This window comes from Clavelina lepadiformis, chromosome 3 (assembly GCF_947623445.1).
Source record: "Clavelina lepadiformis chromosome 3, kaClaLepa1.1, whole genome shotgun sequence".
In the NCBI taxonomy this organism is placed as follows: Eukaryota; Metazoa; Chordata; class Ascidiacea; order Aplousobranchia; family Clavelinidae; genus Clavelina; species Clavelina lepadiformis.
In genome coordinates this window covers 16,801,629-16,816,420 of record NC_135242.1, presented here as the reverse complement: position 1 = coordinate 16,816,420, position 14,792 = coordinate 16,801,629, and the positions used below count along the sequence as shown (strand labels likewise).

At 35.2% G+C, this 14,792-nt stretch overlaps 2 protein-coding genes across 2 annotated transcripts; one reads left to right on the top strand and one right to left on the bottom strand.

Moving 5' to 3' along the window:
- The first annotated feature begins 8,653 nt into the window (after positions 1-8,653).
- On the top strand, positions 8,654-10,557 carry LOC143449918 (uncharacterized). Its single transcript, XM_076950253.1, has 3 exons — positions 8,654-8,830; positions 9,981-10,172; positions 10,311-10,557. Exons 1-3 carry the CDS (start codon positions 8,722-8,724, stop codon positions 10,457-10,459), a joined length of 450 nt encoding a protein of 149 aa, XP_076806368.1. The 5' UTR covers positions 8,654-8,721; the 3' UTR covers positions 10,460-10,557.
- Positions 10,541-14,312, bottom strand: LOC143449917 (CDP-diacylglycerol--inositol 3-phosphatidyltransferase-like). The gene is made up of 6 exons (XM_076950252.1): positions 13,708-14,312; positions 13,455-13,588; positions 11,565-11,677; positions 11,377-11,500; positions 11,216-11,297; positions 10,541-11,098 (listed from the first exon to the last, which is right to left on the bottom strand). Exons 1-6 carry the CDS (start codon positions 13,916-13,918, stop codon positions 10,926-10,928), a joined length of 837 nt encoding a protein of 278 aa, XP_076806367.1. The 5' UTR covers positions 13,919-14,312; the 3' UTR covers positions 10,541-10,925.
- Positions 14,313-14,792: the final 480 nt, after the last annotated feature.

Sequence of the window (14,792 nt, the reverse complement as noted above, 5' to 3'; positions counted from 1 at the left end):
TAAGTTTACAAGTAATTGTAACTTTGTTGTGGTGGACTTAGTCCACTGCAAAAAAGTATGAAGTTTATCTCGAAAAAAAATCATTTTTAAACTGACGCTGTTTAAATGTATGTTATACAAACAAAACAAAATACTGCATCTGATGATATAGGCCTAAATTTTCTTGATGTTTGTTGATTATAACGTACTTTCTTTGTCTTTGCATCATTAAGATAGGACGTTTTTCTGTACACTGGCTACGCAACCTTAGCCCTGACCCATAGTGGAAAGTATGGCACCTGTACGCACGAGATTCATCAACATGCACGCTGAATATTTTACTCATCACACCAAATTATAATAAATAAATGTAAAAAACTGGTTTTTTGATTGCCAATTTATAATAAATGAACAAAGAACTGAGGTTTCAGTGCAGCTTTGTTAACAGACACAGGTGAAATATTCAATTTGTTATCATTCTGTACACTTTGTGACATATTGCCACAATCCCTCATTGTGTTAACTTCCAGTTTGAAGATAATTAGCATTACGTTATGAGTTAGTATTGCCACATTTATCTAAAATAGGATAAGATAACAATTCATAATTAAAATTTAGTGGGAAAGGAAAAGGATGATTACAGTAATTAAGTAAAATTATCAAACTTAAAATATTAAATGGAGCTGTGTATACAGTAAACTAGCAAGTGATCTGAAATAGAAGCTTAATATTTAAATGGTTATAAACGTTTTCTTTTAATTAGTTTTGCATAAGCCAGCATGCAAACCAACTAGGCGTATAAGTCCAATGTCATTTTTCTTTTTTCTGCTAGGACAGACATCCTAAAATTACCAGTTTGAAAGTAATATTTATTTAGTGGAATAAGTAACTTAATGACAAATACCAGTATACTGCGTTTTGAGCCATGTGAATTATATACAAGTAAGCGCGTCACATTATTCGTTTTTATTTCTTCACCATGATTATATCTACACACTTCTAAGCAGCGCTTGTCATTGTAGCAAGTATATAGATAAGAACAGAAAAGTTTGTCGTGGTGATATGTAAGCCTCGCGTTGTTAATGCATGGCCAAGACGTGATTGGTCTTGCATTACCTCCAGCGTTTTTTCAGCTATTTCACCATTCTTGTTTTAAATGAATAGTTCAGGAGTGGGGAAACTTCTCTTAGTCGAAGGCTTCAACTCCTAAACAAAATATTAGAAAGGTTTTTTTTCTTTTTTTAAGCAAGCAAAACGTTAAGATTCACACAAGCTTCTCGAAAGGCCTCCTTTTTCCCAACCCTGGGTAGCATGGTATAGGTACTATCATTATTCGCCACAACTAACTATGCCATATTACATTAAACTCATTTATGCAGAAGCAAAGGTGAAAGAGAAGAAAAAAGCCATGACATGTGAGCATGCACAAATGTTGCACGGACAACCACACCTTTAATGGGAGGGGGTGGTGAAGGTTAACTGCGTTCCAGCTGATGCATTGTTTAAAAACGAAAGCAATTGAGATATAACTGTGCAAGTGTGCCTGTATACGAAACAGATGTTGTGAGTTCTCAACAATTACTTTGTGTCTCTTTTTTGTTGAAAGGGGAAGATAGCAAGATATAAGTTGAGTGTTGAATGATTGTGAAATGTTGACATAATACTGTGTGTCTATTCTATGAGTTAAATTGCTTAGAATATGAATAATTACTTTTAATGCAACATTTTGACGTCCGGAACTGATACTGAACTGTTAATCTTTGTGTTATGTAAGTTGCTTTGTTTTTGTCCAGAAAAAAGATGGCAAGGTTTTCACGTATGCAAGTTAGCGATGTTCACAACAAGAGTTGTCACTATTAGCAAGGCTTTTTAGATAGATGTTTCTTGCCTAGTTTGATTATTGTGCCAATATACAACTGCTGATATGAAGTGTTTTACTCCAATAGCAAAAAAATTGCTGAACACTAACCTTTTTGTATATATTTCTATTTGCAGGAATTGTCAGATAATTTATCTAATATAATGGTTACATGTGCTTCTTACAACTGCTCAAATCGCAGTGGATTGCAAAACAAAAACAAGGTTTCATTTCATAAATTTCCATTGGCAAACAAACGTTTGTGTCAACAATGGGTTAAAGCTTTGAGACGTGAGGAGTTTTATCCTAACCATAACACTGCTGTCTGCAGTGATCACTTTTTACCGAGTGACTTTGTCAAATATCCTGGAATAACAAGAAATATTTTGAAAGAAGGGGCAGTTCCATCGATTTTCTCATTTTCACAGAAGTATAAAAGCAAAATCATTTCTCCCTGGGACACAGTTTTGCCAGCACCAAGTCATTCTACTGACAATATCCAAATATATTCAGATTCACCGTCATCACCCACTTCTGAATTTGATTATGTGTCAAATAGGATTCAGGAGAAGTCTCATAGGAAGAAGTTTGCTTCACAGGATATGAACTATGTGAGAACACAGGATTTATATTCAGACTCCAGCAGGAAATATTTGTTTCTGTCATCTTTATCTGTGTGCATGTTATCAGATGATAATGACATTGATAATTTTAATTCCTTAAAAAACTTAGCCCTTCGCAGAGCTATCAAAAATGACCATACTTATTCAGCAACAAAAGTTTTTAAATTTCTTACTCCTGCGATAGGTGATCACAGTTACGCTGCCAGCAAAATATATACTATTGCATCATAAAGTCTGAACAGCATAAAAAAATTAAGCAATAAGCTGGACCAAGTTAGTCAAAGCTCTCTGTTTGGATACAAAATGAGGCTTTTTTTCATGTCACTAGAAGGACTATTTTAGAAAAGTTGTGCTTTCCTAATATCAAGTTTTCTGGGTATGACATTTTTGGTTAATGAGTAGATTGTTGATGAGTTGCTAGTTTTTTCTCAGTAATTTTTTGAGCCATTTTATTGCTTTCAGTTTGAGGAAATACAGGTTGATCATTTTTTGAGATTAGGAATGTTGCTGTTTGCAATAATTATTAAAAACCCAAATTGAGTGAGTGAGTTCTAAAAAAACAATTCACAACCTTAGTTAAACCTTTTAGTTTTGTCCCCCAATCCACAGGATACCAATCGATATGCAACTGTGACCTGGATTAGTTTTAGGTTGATTTCACCAGTTTTTTGAAAAGGGGCCTCGTGCACTCACTGAAGTGTAAAGCTAAAACGATTCTAACTTGCCTATCTATATCAGAAAACTTTATTGATTCTTGCAAATTACATAACAAGTGAGTGATAGGGTGTTACAAAGTTGTTGTACTTGTATATGGTGTTTCAAGATTTTATGCCTTTAATTAAGAACTTTCTTGCTTCACTTGTTTAAATAAAGCACACTCACACTACTGTATTCCATCACATAAATTGCTATCTGGCAGAAAAAAAAGTGGTTTTATGAAATTTATCATGCATTTAAATATTAAAATTTATTTATTTATTTATAAGTAATTTTTGGGACATAAAATCACAAAATTTTTGGACTCCTGTCTTCAAAGCATCCTAGCAGCCTTGACTGTAACCATTCCTTGGAAAATTAACAAAATGAAGTACTGTCAGTTACTAATGAGTATACGCAGCCTATAGTAGTGGTCATGTTCTATAAATTCTTTCCCCATAGTGAAGAGATGGGCTGGCATTATTTCACCGGAAAACGTTTATCAACCTTCAATTTCGAAAGTCGCCTAACTAGAAAAAAGCATAATTTTATTATTTTTTTACAGTAACGCAAGTTTATAAAGTCAGGTAACTGAACATTCTATTACAGAAACATGAAAACATATCGTCGGTAGCCGGAAAAAAATACATTTAATTCACAAACCAAATTTACAGTGGAAATTTGAATTGAAAAGTTGCCAAATATTTTCCATCAACGTTACCCCTTCAAGTGATTAAACTGTAAGTAAGGTTATGCTTCCTGAGCTTGACAATTTAAACTTAGTTTTTATGACGTTTTGGGAATGGAGGGCAATGTTAATGCTATGGATGATGCGTTTGTCTTCGAAGTAGTCGTGTTCAAGCAAACAAAAAGATCTGTTAGGACAGTCCTGGTTTAAGGCTAACAAAATATGGTAAGCCTGCCTATACAGATAACTAAAACCCATTTATTTCAAATTCCCTATACCTTTTAACACAAGATAATTAGGCCTAAACGAGTCGCATCTTGGATGGAACATGGAAAAGTACGAAGTATAAGTTTTAACACAACGTAGTTTAGGGCAAGTTACCAAACATCACTGGTATTCTTAACTTTTACCCAATAAACGTAGTATCTATTAGACACTTGCATACTTGCTTGATTCTATAATGGGTGAATCGCTGGTTGTGATTATCCTGGTGATCCAAGCATGATAATCATTGTTTGCGTGGCTACTAAATGAACTGCCTTGTTTATTGAGTCCACGGGGTGGGATTCAAATATTTTAACATCAGGTTCTCTCACTAGTAGCATGCTATATTGACTTGGGGCCGATATACAATGAGATCTCGTTAATCCGAACCCCAAACAACCGGAATCCCTGTTATCCGACACAAAACTGACGGGACAACTGACAACTTTCTTCCTATGCATTTTACCTCTTTAATCCGGAAACCCCGCTGTCGGACTTCGACACAAAAGTTTTGGAACAAATGTGTTAAATAAATAGCAATAAAATCCGATAAGCCGGATTATTAAGAGTGAAGCGAAAATGATTCACGATTGTCCTAGATACAGTAGTTGGTTGACGAAAACAATAGCCGATTATATTATCTATGCATAATAATTTTACAGTTTCACTCTTCAAACTCCTATGCATACTTTGAATTGGAGTAAGGTGCATACTGTTTTTTGAACACGGTGCTGCATTTGCAAGATTGATTGATTTTTCGCTTTCCGATAATTGGTAGAACGTTGGTAGAATGAGAAGACTATCAATATGTACAAGCGCTACTGCAATAATCGGTAAGCATTTCTCATACATTCAGGATGCTGGTCAAAACAATACGTCGATATATTTGGTACAAATTCGCTGAGATTGATCAGAGAAAATATACCGAAGCCTGGTACTGAAACTTAGCTAGATTGTTCAAATATGTCATTTATGCCTACTGTGTAATGCTACATAGGCTATAACTTATGAATATGACGTAAAACTACAGAGGAAACAGAATCTGCAAACAATGTATCGCACATAACTACACTACTACAGCTAACTTTAGATTCAGCATGGAAGAGATGGCCAAATTGCGGGTACCAATTGCGGATAAGTAGGCCTATATAACGCCATGTAATAAGTACTGTAAGCGTGGGAGATCATAATTCTATCTGGAAGACAGACGCGCTATCTCTCTCTCTCTCTCTCTCTTTAAAGCTGAGCAAGAAAATAAATAAATGCTTTGCTTAATACAATTATATATTCTAAAACTGCCAACACTTATTCACTAGCCCGTATAAAGGTTACGTCTATAAACAATCTAAGATTTGACAAGTGTTTGTTAATTTCAGAACTATGCTCATTGTTGTGCAGAGCACCGTAATGCAGCAGGATGATGAAAAATTTCTGCAATTCTGCAACTGTTTAATACTTCTTGCAAGAACTGCTAGATACAATCCAAATTCGCGTAATGATATTACATCCATTTTATGATAGAAAAAAATAAAGCATCAAGATATGCTTAAAAACAAAGCTTACGCAATAAAATCAAATCATATGACGTCATTTCTCTAGTTGGAACGAAGAACAGTGCCGATAACTAAAGTGAAGTGCTGTAACCAAGTCATTTTTTTAGGACTCGAGTCAAGTCAAGTTATTTGGGAAATTGACTTAAGCCAATTCGAGTCAAATTACTGATTGGATCAAGTCAAGTTAAAACATAATGCAAGTCAAATCAAGTCATGTCATTTGCTATAACTTTAACTGATCGTTCGCAATGAAATCAAATGTCTGTAATTCAGTTGGTCAATAAATTAACAACCAATATTTAATGACTTGGTCAACTTACTTTCCGAGATTCGAGTCAAGTGATTTCAAGCATTGACTCGAGTCAAGTCAAGTAGTTTAAAAACGTGACCCGAGTCATTACAACATTGCTAAGGTGCCTTATATTTTGACAAGTTAATATTTTACTTCAATGAGTAATTGCAAATTTTTATTGAATATTTAAACTGTTTTGTGAAGATCGGTTAATTGATTTTATAAAGACAATACAATTTCATAAGGTCTGCTACATTTTTTAATTTTAATCATATTCATATAACTTTTTCCCTACATAACTTATTAAGAGTCAGAAAACTTATAAATTTCCATAATTGGACGGAAAATCCTGCATTTAATTCATTTTTCTCTTAATGCCTGTAAACTTAAAATCTATTTTGGTCATAAATTTGTTTGACCTCAAGAATTATTCAAAAAAAGTCCGCACATCACCGTTATTGTAAGTGTTTATATTTCCGATGTCTATGGTTTTGACTGAGGAAAGTCACAGTTTGTCATTGAGAATGAGAATGAGATATAGTTTTCTTTGGTGAGGTTTGAAGTTGTTGAGTTTGACTGAAGGTGAGCATAGTTGGATTTGTTTACCCTTTTGGTGTAATGATTTGGGAAGGCACAATCACAGATGGGAAAGTTTGTTGTTTCCCGGTATTTTACACCAAATTCCGGTCTGGAGGTATTTTGTGGCAGCCGCACACTCAAGATAGGGTTGTAGCCATACGTGGCTATTTAGTTTACTGCATAAGGCAAGGTTGCATATTCTTCTCTGTCAACACAAAAACCAAACATAGTTAAAAGCAAATTCCAACTTGAATTACCAGGAATCCGGTAAGAAAACAGTCGAACGTAAACCAAATGATTGTGGATCTTTTGACGCACACGTTTAAAAAGCAAAAACACACAAGTAATCAATAAAAGACTGCAGCAAGTACGCGTTAATTATAGAAAACATGTGCGGTAGTCTCAGCAAAAATGCATGACTCTAAGGAACATGACAAAGTGGTACTGAAATACAAGATAACGCGGCGATGCCGCCACAGGGCTGGTCTGTGTTTCATGGCAGGATTCGCCAAGATCTCGGGCATGCAGACCCGGTAACTGAAATGTACAGGTATGCAACGATGGGTAAAGTGTGCACGTGCACCTATTGAATCTTTTTTCAGTTTAGAACCAGCCTAATACTTGTGATTTCAACTAGGCCTATAAATTTATCTATCCTAACAAAATGACTGAACCTTGTCAAAAAATTCTGCGTTCCTGATTATTTTTCATCGATTTTTGGAGGCAGGGTCGTAATCAAAAGTGCGGTAAACAGTCAATTTACAGCAGTAAACAGTCAATAGCAGGGTGTCATTTGCAAACAGCAGGCAGCTGTACAACAATTACAGCCGTTCTTATAATAATGCCTCTGCCTCTTTAAACTACTAATCAGCAACTACGCGGCACCACTAATTGCAGGGTGCTACCCTAAAACAGCATGCTACATTTAGTGACGTCACCAGAAAAGTTTAGCATGTGTTTAGTTAAAACTGCTGTTGGAAATTTGACCTATCATCATGGTTAAATGAGTGTAGCCAGCCGTGCTTATTTGTCATGTTTTGATTATTCTTTTTTTATGAATTTTATGATTTTTTCCCCACTATGATTATGTTCCTACTTTATATTTTAAGCAAAGCATTGTGGTGTCTCGCTTTGCTAGGTACAACAAACACAGTCGTATATTACATTTTAGACCATTAGTTGGCCATTTGTTCGTATAAAGCCAAGACTGCAAAATATTTGCTTGAAATTTATGTTGGGTTTGCAGTGCCACGAAATACAAAAAGTTGTTTCATACAGGCAAAATGAAATAACATGCTATACATAGACAATAATTACAAAATAAATGATTTGCTTCGACTATTAGTATGAAAGGTTGTGACGCAATTTTTATTTACTTTAGCTTTTAAAAAAATTTTTGAAAGAAATTCTGCATCTTTGTTTTATTGTCATTCAAAGTTAGGCAGTCAAAAATTGTTATCTCAAGAAGTAAAAATCATTTTTATGGAGATAAGTAGAAAGCCAACCCCTGAAAACATAGAGAAGATCATAAAACTGATCACAAATACAATGAGCGGATTGTATTGAAAGTTTTGTCGCTATTATAATGAAATGTCCCAAGTGCATGTTGATGCTCATGCATACTGTTCAGTTCAATGTTTTGCTTTCCAACTCAGGTGAATGCACTTCAACATTTTACTACTTTTATGTTTCTGGAATTTGAAGCCAGCCTGCTGCCTTATCAGCTTTGAAGAGTTGCTGGGATAACTTTCATCTCAGTAAGACTACTTTATTCCCAAAATTGCATTGGCTGTGTCAGTGTTTATGCTGTAGCGAACATGCAATGAAAACATTAGTGACAAAAAATGCATATGTAACAAAAACATTTTCCTGGATTTTCCTACAGACATTTTCCTGGAAGTGGTAAGGAGTTGCAAAAATAATTGTATTTACTTCTACTTTTGCTAAAATAGTTCATGTTTTTGAACTAAATGAGTGAACTCATTATAATATCTGAAGCTTAACTATCTAACGTAATTTTTTTGTCAACTCACGCAGAACAGATAACCTACTCAACAATTATTAATCAGGTTTTAGCCTAGCAAAGGGTATATTCATGTGCGTACTATTTTTACTACTGTGCTAATTGTGTTTATTGTTATAGACAGAAATAACTAGAAACAGTAGTTGCGATAAACATAAGTGTAGAAATGTCATTAAGGAAATTGACCCAGGTTGCAGTGTTGGCATCTCAAAATGTTCAAGTGCAACGACAAGTACATTTATCTGCTGCCAGACGTGGATTTTTTGATTTGTTCAGTAAGTATTGCTTTCCTGTTAATAGTTTTGAAGCAAAAAGGCAGTGGAGGCCCTTTAGTCTACTTGCCCTAAGCTCATTATATTATATATTTAGCCTAACGTTGTTTAAGAAATTTTCTGCGGCCACAGAATTTATTTGTATAAACAATGATATACAACACACAATGCGACCTAATTGAGTACGGGTAATAACTCTATTGCTGGTTAAAACAAACTATGTGGCTTTATTAGCACAGCCTTTTTAAGTCAAGTTTTTAGTGAAGAGAACATTGGTGAAAAACTGTTTAGACGAGATTTCATGGACGGAAGGTCAATATTAACGAAGTTATAAAGTCAATTTTTTACCATTTGGTATTGAAGCAAAATTTTTACATTACACGCCGTTAGTCAAATTACTAGTGAGAAGAATTTATTTTGCTTTTCTACTCTTCTTTGTGCCACCACTAAAAGATTGTGGTGAAATAATCAAATTAGTGACATGAAATTATGTGCGACTGTGCTGCAATCAAATAGTTGCAACAAGTGTCTAAACACTTTTCCTTGGAGGAGATATCATCTCGAATGCTAGTGTATTGATTTGTGATCATTAATTTAGTGCAGTGATTCTCAACCTTTTTAGTGCCACAGCCAAATTTCAAACCTAAGGTTTGCAAGGAGCCGCATGAAAAATGACGTCACGAACCACAAAAGGATTTTACACAGCAGGACGGTTGTAACCTGGTAACATTATTACTTCGTACACGAAATCCTTGCTGAGACACATCACTAATTCTTGATTTCTTTTACTTCCTTTGTTGCAATTCTGGTACAACTAATTAATTTTTCACTAAGTTAGTGAGAGCCGCAAAGTGTACAGTTGAGAGCCGCGGTTGAGAATCACTGATTTAGTGTTTGTTTTATTTTAAAAAAGTTAAGAAACATTTAAATTATTTATTTAATTTTGTTAGTTCATTATAGTCAAATTTTTTGATTTTTAAATTCAATTCTTTTAATTCAATATAAAATCATCCGGATTATGACGAGTATGTTTAAAAAATTATTACATGCTGCCTACTGCCTTCAATGTAGAGCTCGATTTTGATTTACTAAACTTACGGGGATTTTTTAGTATTGGTTTTATTTTAATTGTCTTGTTTGTTTGCTTGTATAGAAAAGCCTTTGGCAAGACAGGAAGATCAGGTTGTTGGTTACCAGAAAATCGTAATGGATGCTGTGAAAGTTGGTGAAGATCCACTAGAAACTCAAGATCGTGACAAACCATACAATCCACCTGGTTCTGGCACCCGTGCTGACCCATTTCTTGTGAAATCAAAAAATACAAGGAGATATGTTATGGCGCAACGTGAGTTAATGCATGTAATTATAAGTATATGAAAAGAAAACAGTGTTTTCCTGGGTTTTAAGCCTACAATCATGCTGCAATAAATCATGAATATTAGCAAGCATTGCTCTGTGTAATTAGAAGAAATTCATGTTTCAGCACCCAATCATAGTGGTGGTACTCCAAGAGGATTTTGGGTAACTCTTGAGGATGGTGGAAGATGCCCATACACTGGAAGACATTACAAGCTAGATTATGACCCTAGCGACAAGTGGGGAATCAATGAGCTGGATTTATTTAGACATTAAATTTGACTAAGTCTTTGTTATGTAATATGTTACCAAATTTGTGTTTCCTGTAAATCTCTCGCAATGAAAGCATATAAAAAAGAACTTGGCATTTTGAATGTAATGAGAAAAATGGATGTTATGTTCAAAAATTTGTAATCTGATGTTCAACAGACTATTTTCGCAGTGGAACCAGTAAGCAGTGTATCAGACGCTGCTGAACTTTAAAAAACCCTACAATGATAAATAATCAGTTTTTTTGCTTGAAAAAAATTCGTAAAAGGAGTGATTATGTACTGCTTCAATGGCAAATATTTCTTCAAGTCGCAAGTTTACTCAGGTTGTGATATGTGGACTACCAAATGTTAAGTTTGAGTGGTCCTGGTTTAAGTAGATTGTTTAATTCCTGCGTCGCAGGACTATACACTACAATAATGCAGGCATTTTTACAACGGCTAGTTGCAATGTCACTCCATTTCTACGACACTCAGTGTTTTACTGAAGAAAATGCAAGTCTTCTAGCTTCCTGTTTATCCATTACGTCAATCTTTACTAAATGGATTGAAGCATCCACGATATGGTTGATGTTGGTCAAGGTTCGGAATGTCAGGACAGGCAATGATGCATACAGGAAGACACGTATCAGACTCACGCCAAACACTAAAATTCAATAATGTTTAATAATTACGTGTGTGGTAATGCGACACTTGTTTAACTAGGTTTTATCATTTTAAATCAATAGTATTTCGCAGCCAATCAACTATACAAAAGTTTTACCTGTCAGGCCTTCCGTAAAATTCATCAAGTACAAGCATATGTAAAAGACTTGGTTTCCAAAGCACACAACATTCAGAAAGTTCTGTAATCCACAAATTAGAAGTATTCCTGTTTAGTATGTTTGTTCAATAATAATTCGACCAAGTATGCATTTTGCTTACCTCTGAACTATAATACCAGCGCAAAAGAGAGTAATGCCGCAAAACGATTTTGTGATTATTCGAGTTTTCGCTAGCAGTAGTGGCTTGCGTATACATCCAATGGCCAGCCAAGTCTATTGCAGAGCTAAATTCAAAACAAAGCATTCGTACGTGATGGACAGACTAAGCTTCAGTATGAACTTGACTACCTGAGTTGAAACCAAAAAGCATGAGAGGGATAGAATTGAATAAGAGTGTTGACAAGCCCCAAGTACGCAACTTTGTCCAGAAGCATGTCAAGTGCGGCACCAAACTTGCTGCACTGAAAGTACAAGTAATAATACCAGCCTTATCAGGTAATGTAACCTAACTAGAAATATAAAGTTGACCTATCTTTGTAAAGGCCTCCACATGCGGTATTACACCATTGGCATGATATGGTTTGCGATTAGGCTACCCTTTCTTATAACCAGTTTAATTGTAATCAAGTTTTTTCAGGTTCAGAAATTTTAAGAGAATGCGACTAAGTCTTACTAAGACCATAGTTATTTGCTGTTGTTGCAAAAGTATAAGTTAACTAAATTTTGAGAGACCGTTTCGGCCCCAAAAAACTCTGGTTAATTATTTTTTGTATGGCTGATGGTTAATTTGTCAGCAAAGTAAAAGTTTTTTATTGGTAGGGTTGTAAATTTAGCACAGGTAAAAATCCAAAGGCAACCTTTGTTATAGACTTTCAATAACTCATCGGAAAAAGATCATAGGTTACGTTCGAAGCTATTTTTTCCGTTTCCTAAAGCTAACCTTACTAGAAACTTATATTTTACAGTAGGCTATAAGTTTGTATAGTGTAGCTCAGCGTTTTTCAAAGTGGGCTCCGCGGAGCCCTTGTACTCTGTGAGAGACAATCAGTTGTTGTATTCATTTTATATGGTATAGCTATTAATATAGCAATAACCAATGGGCCTATGTGATACAGTTTTATTCGGCCGCACACCTTCGCGTAATAATAGATCAAAACTTACGTCCAAACAGAGCTGATGCTAGACCAGAAATGCTATAGTGAGCACAAGCTGAAACCTTCGCAAGTGTCGATAAATTAAACTTTGTAAAGTGCACTTTACAGCTGTACACCGACATTGCTTCTTAATTGTTACTTGGTGATGTATCTGTGCTATTATTGCTTTCAAATAGATATATTAATTACTGCAGGTCTTCATAAAAAATACCAATTGTAGTTTTAAGTTATTGCAGCTTACTGTCTCTACGTATTTTCTAGTCACAAAACTGATGTAAGTTTTGACGAATTGTAAAAGTATTTGCTGCGGACATGTGGTCATTTTTGAATGTTGGGAGGACAACTGGCGCCACCTGTGAGTCTGAAAACGATGTTAAAAACTCGTTACCTCTATTCCCAAGTTGAAGGCCTATAACAACCTTAACTTTGAGAAACGCTGACCTATAGCTTATAAACATGCATTAGCTCCAATCATGGGGTTTATGACAATATGCTAACTAAATGCTAAGTGGATACTACACCATACCCGGACAGAGCCGAGTTAAAACCAAGGGCAAGATGGGCCAGTGGCTATAAGCTGTTAAAACGACTATACGGAATTTTGTCTTATCCGTTTGCAATCAAAAAATGCCTAAAATATTTTCCCAAACATGTAACTTTTTATTTTTTTATAAGTTATTTATATTTTCATACTACATAAGCACCATATGAAGAAAGACTTCTCTGTCGTTTATGAACTTCGTGAATACAAGTATGACGTAGCACTTTCTAAATTTTGCGTTAAAACATGGTAACTTATACAGTAGGATCATTTTTCGATTATCCAAGAACAAAATTGAGGCTAGCCCTCAGAAAAGGGAAGACCTTTTTGAGGATAACATTGACACCACTTACAAATTCAACTTATAAAGTCGCAAGTTCACAACTAATATAAATGTAACGTCTTCCCATTCAGGTTGTCCTACGGGCGTGGAAGTATTTATACTTAAACCCAAAACTCAAACCTATTGTAGTGAATGTTTCTTTTAAACGCATGCTTATACCCCAAAGTCCTATACAAGCAGTTTTTCTGTTTATACCCTACCTGATGTAATTTTCTGGCAGCAAATCCATCTGCATTGTCCAAAAGAGCAGCTAACAAATAACACACCATCGATTGTGCAGGTTTATGGTAGGTATAATAATAAAATGCGACGATCAAAATCATCCGAACATAACCTTCAACGCAACATAAAAAAATCTAAGGCTAAGCCATTCATGTCAAGTCAAGAGTGTTTACAAAAAAAGCTTTTGGAGCTAAAACTACAACTTCCAGTAAAATTCATAGTTTCACTTACCTATTAAGTTGGGAATATACAAGAATACATCACGTGCTGAAATCACCTGGAGATCATGTTGGTGCTGATATCTGACACCAGTATTTTTTAAGTTTTTCAATGAAAAGTCCGTATTATTATTATTATTATTAGCTCTTCCATTTGACCTTCTGGCCATACGGTCATCAGATAATTCAGGGCCCATTTTTTTATTTCCTACCGCTACAATCATCTATAGGCTATATTGTAATCATGGTTTTGAAGCAGTCCTGTTTTTGAACTTGACCCGGCTCCAGGTCCGGACTCTCTTTTCTCAAAATATAGCTCCAGCCTTAAGTTTTTTTAAATAAAGCGCATTTTCAAAATCTTTAGAGCCCAAAGTCGCGCTAAAAGCGCGGAATTGGCAACCCTGCTGCTGTCAACTTAAGCAGTCATTACGCAAAAGGAGTTGTTATGGGTGTGCATTGCGCGAGTGACATAAATTAATCTGACTAAAAAGCCACGTGTTAAGTTATGACACGTGACTGCACAGGGCATATGTTGAAGTGTATGTGCAAACTACAAATACATTTCAGCCAAATAACATTAGCAGCTAAGCAAGAAGTTGGAGGTGGAATTGCTGTCTTATACAAATTTTGGCTCCGGCTCCACGTGAATTTTAAATAGAGCTCCAGCTCTGGCTCCTTCAAAAATGCCCTGCTACTGGGCTCCGTCTCCAAAGCCCTGATTGTACTGTAATATGGCAGTAACATAAAGTATGATGTCTTATTAAATAAATTTTGGAGGTTTGCTAGAATTGGGCCTGATGTGAAGTTATATTAGCAAAACAAGAATACTTTTGCACTGGCCTCACCAGTTTCTTCAATAACTGAAAGGTCTTAACACAACCAAAATATGACTAGTTAGTTTACAGCAAAATATCATGTCAAATGGACTTTTCCTGACCGACGTTTCGCGGAAAATTCGTTCTGACAGATGCATGTAAAATATCGTCTTTTCCGGCATGTCATCAATCCATGTGTGCATGGCATTTAACATTTTAGAAAGATTGCATGTTTCTCATTGGTGATAAAGGCAAGCGGCGCAGAAGGCATTGCATTTGATTT